Source organism: Calidris pugnax, unplaced genomic scaffold (genome assembly GCF_001431845.1).
Source record: "Calidris pugnax isolate Ruff unplaced genomic scaffold, ASM143184v1 scaffold447, whole genome shotgun sequence".
NCBI classification, from domain to species: Eukaryota; Metazoa; Chordata; class Aves; order Charadriiformes; family Scolopacidae; genus Calidris; species Calidris pugnax.
In genome coordinates, this window is record NW_015091150.1 from 119,617 (window position 1) to 121,819 (window position 2,203).

Genomic DNA, 2,203 nt, shown 5'->3' on the forward strand with positions numbered 1-2,203 from the left:
CATCAACCAGACCATCAGGAACCGAGAAGCCACCGGTGGGTGACACCAAAGGGGACACCAAGGGGTGGGGGTGGCGGTGGGGGGGGTTGGGGACACGGGTTGTCCTCTCCTCCCCTCCCCCACCTCCTTCAAGGATGGGTGGGGGGTCACCTTCTTGCAGGTCCTGGGGGACCTCAACCTGGCCGGAGAACCTTGGGGACATCCCGTGGTGGCGAAATGGAGGTGGCCCTTGATGTTGGTGGCCCTCGAGGACCTGAGATGGTCACCACCGATCCCCAAGAACCAGGTGGCCCTCCAGGACCTGAGATGGTCACCAAGTGTCTCCAAGAAGAAGGTGGCCCTCGAGGACCTGAGATGGTCACCACCGGTCTCCAAGAAGAAGGTGGACCTCCAGGACCTGAGATGGTCACCACAGGTCTCCAAGAACCAGGTGGACCTCCAGGACCTGAGATGGTCACCACTGGAACATTGGAGAAGGATGGCCCTGGGGGACCGGAGATGATTGTCCCCAAACCCGGTGACCTTGGTGGCCCTCAAGGACAGGAGATGTTTGTCCCCAAACCCCATGAACCGGATGCTCCTGAGGGACCAGAGACGATTGTCCCCAAACCCCAAGAACTTGGTGGCCCTCAAGGACAGGAGATGACTGTCCTCAACCCCTGTGACCCTGGTGGCCCTCAAGGACAGGAGATGACCGTCCCCAACCCCCAAGAGGCAGATGTCCCTCAAGGACTGGGGACAATCAGCCGTGACGCTTGGGAGCAGGTGGGACCTGGTCAACCAACCCCGATTGTCCCCAAACCTCAAGAGGTTGACGTTCTCCAAGGATCGGAGACCATCGTCCCCGGACACCGGGACCTGGGTGGCCCCAAGGGACAGGGGACAATTGTCACCGGAGCTCGGGAGCAGGATGGAGCCCAGGAGATGATTGTCCCCAAACCCCAAGAGCTGGACGTCACCCGAGGAGAGGAGAAGATTGGCACCGGAGCTTGGGAGCAGGAGACACCCCCGGGACCAGAGGTGATTGTCCCCAAGCCCCAAACCTTTGGTGTCCCCAAGGACCATCGATGACTGTCCCCAAACCCCGAGACTTTGGTGTCCCCCAAGGACCAGAGATCCCCCAAGCCCTTGGTGGCCCTCAAAGACCATCAATGACCGTCCCCATCCCAATGACTTTGGTGTCCCTCAAACCCCAAGACCTTGGTGTCCCTCAAAGACCACAAAGACCATCAATGAAGGTCCCCAACCCAACAATCTCGATGTCCCTCAACCCCACAACCTCGATGTCCCTCAAAGACCATCGATGACCAACCCCAAGACTTTGAGGTCCTTCAAAGACCCCTCGATGACCAACCCCAAGACTTTGGGGTCCCTCAAAGACCCATCAATGATGGTCCACAACCCCATGTTGTTGATGTCCCTTAAAGACCATCGATGACCAACCGCACAGCCTTGGTGGCCCTCAAAGACCCATTGATGACAGTCCCCAGCCCCATGATGTTGATGTCCCTCAAAGACCCATCGATGACCAACCCCACAACCTTGATGTCCCTCACAGACCATCAATGACCAACCCCAAGACTTTGAGGTCCCTCAAAGACCATCGATGACCAACCCCAAGACTTTGGGGTCCCTCACAGACCATCGATGACCAACCCCAAGACTTTGAGGTCCCTCAAAGACCATCGATGACCAACCCCAAGACTTTGAGGTCCCTCAAAGACCATCGATGACCAACCCCAAGACTTTGGGGTCCCTCACAGACCATCGATGACCAACCCCAAGACTTTGAGGTCCCTCAAAGACCATCGATGACCAACCCCAAGACTTTGAGGTCCCTCAAAGACCATCGATGACCAACCCCAAGACTTTGGGGTCCCTCAAAGACCATCGATGACCAACCCCAAGACTTTGAGATCCCTTCAAGACCATCAAAGACTGTTCATGCCCATCCCCAACCCCCAGTAGCCATTTTTTTGGGGGGGGGGAGGTGTGGGGGGGGCGATGGTGACCCCCTCATCACCCCTCATCTCCACAGGCCCCCCCAGAGGAGAGGACCCCTGGCCGTGCCCCCGCCGGGGGGGGCTACTTCGCCCTGGGCTTTAATTGCCCCCGCCTGAAGAACCCCGTCAGCAAGAAGACCTGGGGCCGCAAGATCAAGAGTTGGGCTCGGCGGCTCCGCCAGCCCCCCCCCGCCACGGGG

The 2,203-nt window shown here is 58.7% G+C and overlaps 1 protein-coding gene across 1 annotated transcript in view; it reads left to right on the top strand.

Moving 5' to 3' along the window:
* Window positions 1–1,303: 1,303 nt before the first annotated feature.
* The window catches only part of LOC106898118 (histone lysine demethylase PHF8-like), a 10,923-nt gene continuing 10,023 nt past the window's right edge, over window positions 1,304–2,203 (top strand). Inside the window, exons 1-2 of the mRNA XM_014959209.1 lie at window positions 1,304–1,393; window positions 2,039–2,162. Coding sequence (XP_014814695.1) covers window positions 1,304–1,393; window positions 2,039–2,162 — 214 coding nt within the window. The remainder of the gene's footprint in view (window positions 1,394–2,038; window positions 2,163–2,203) is intronic.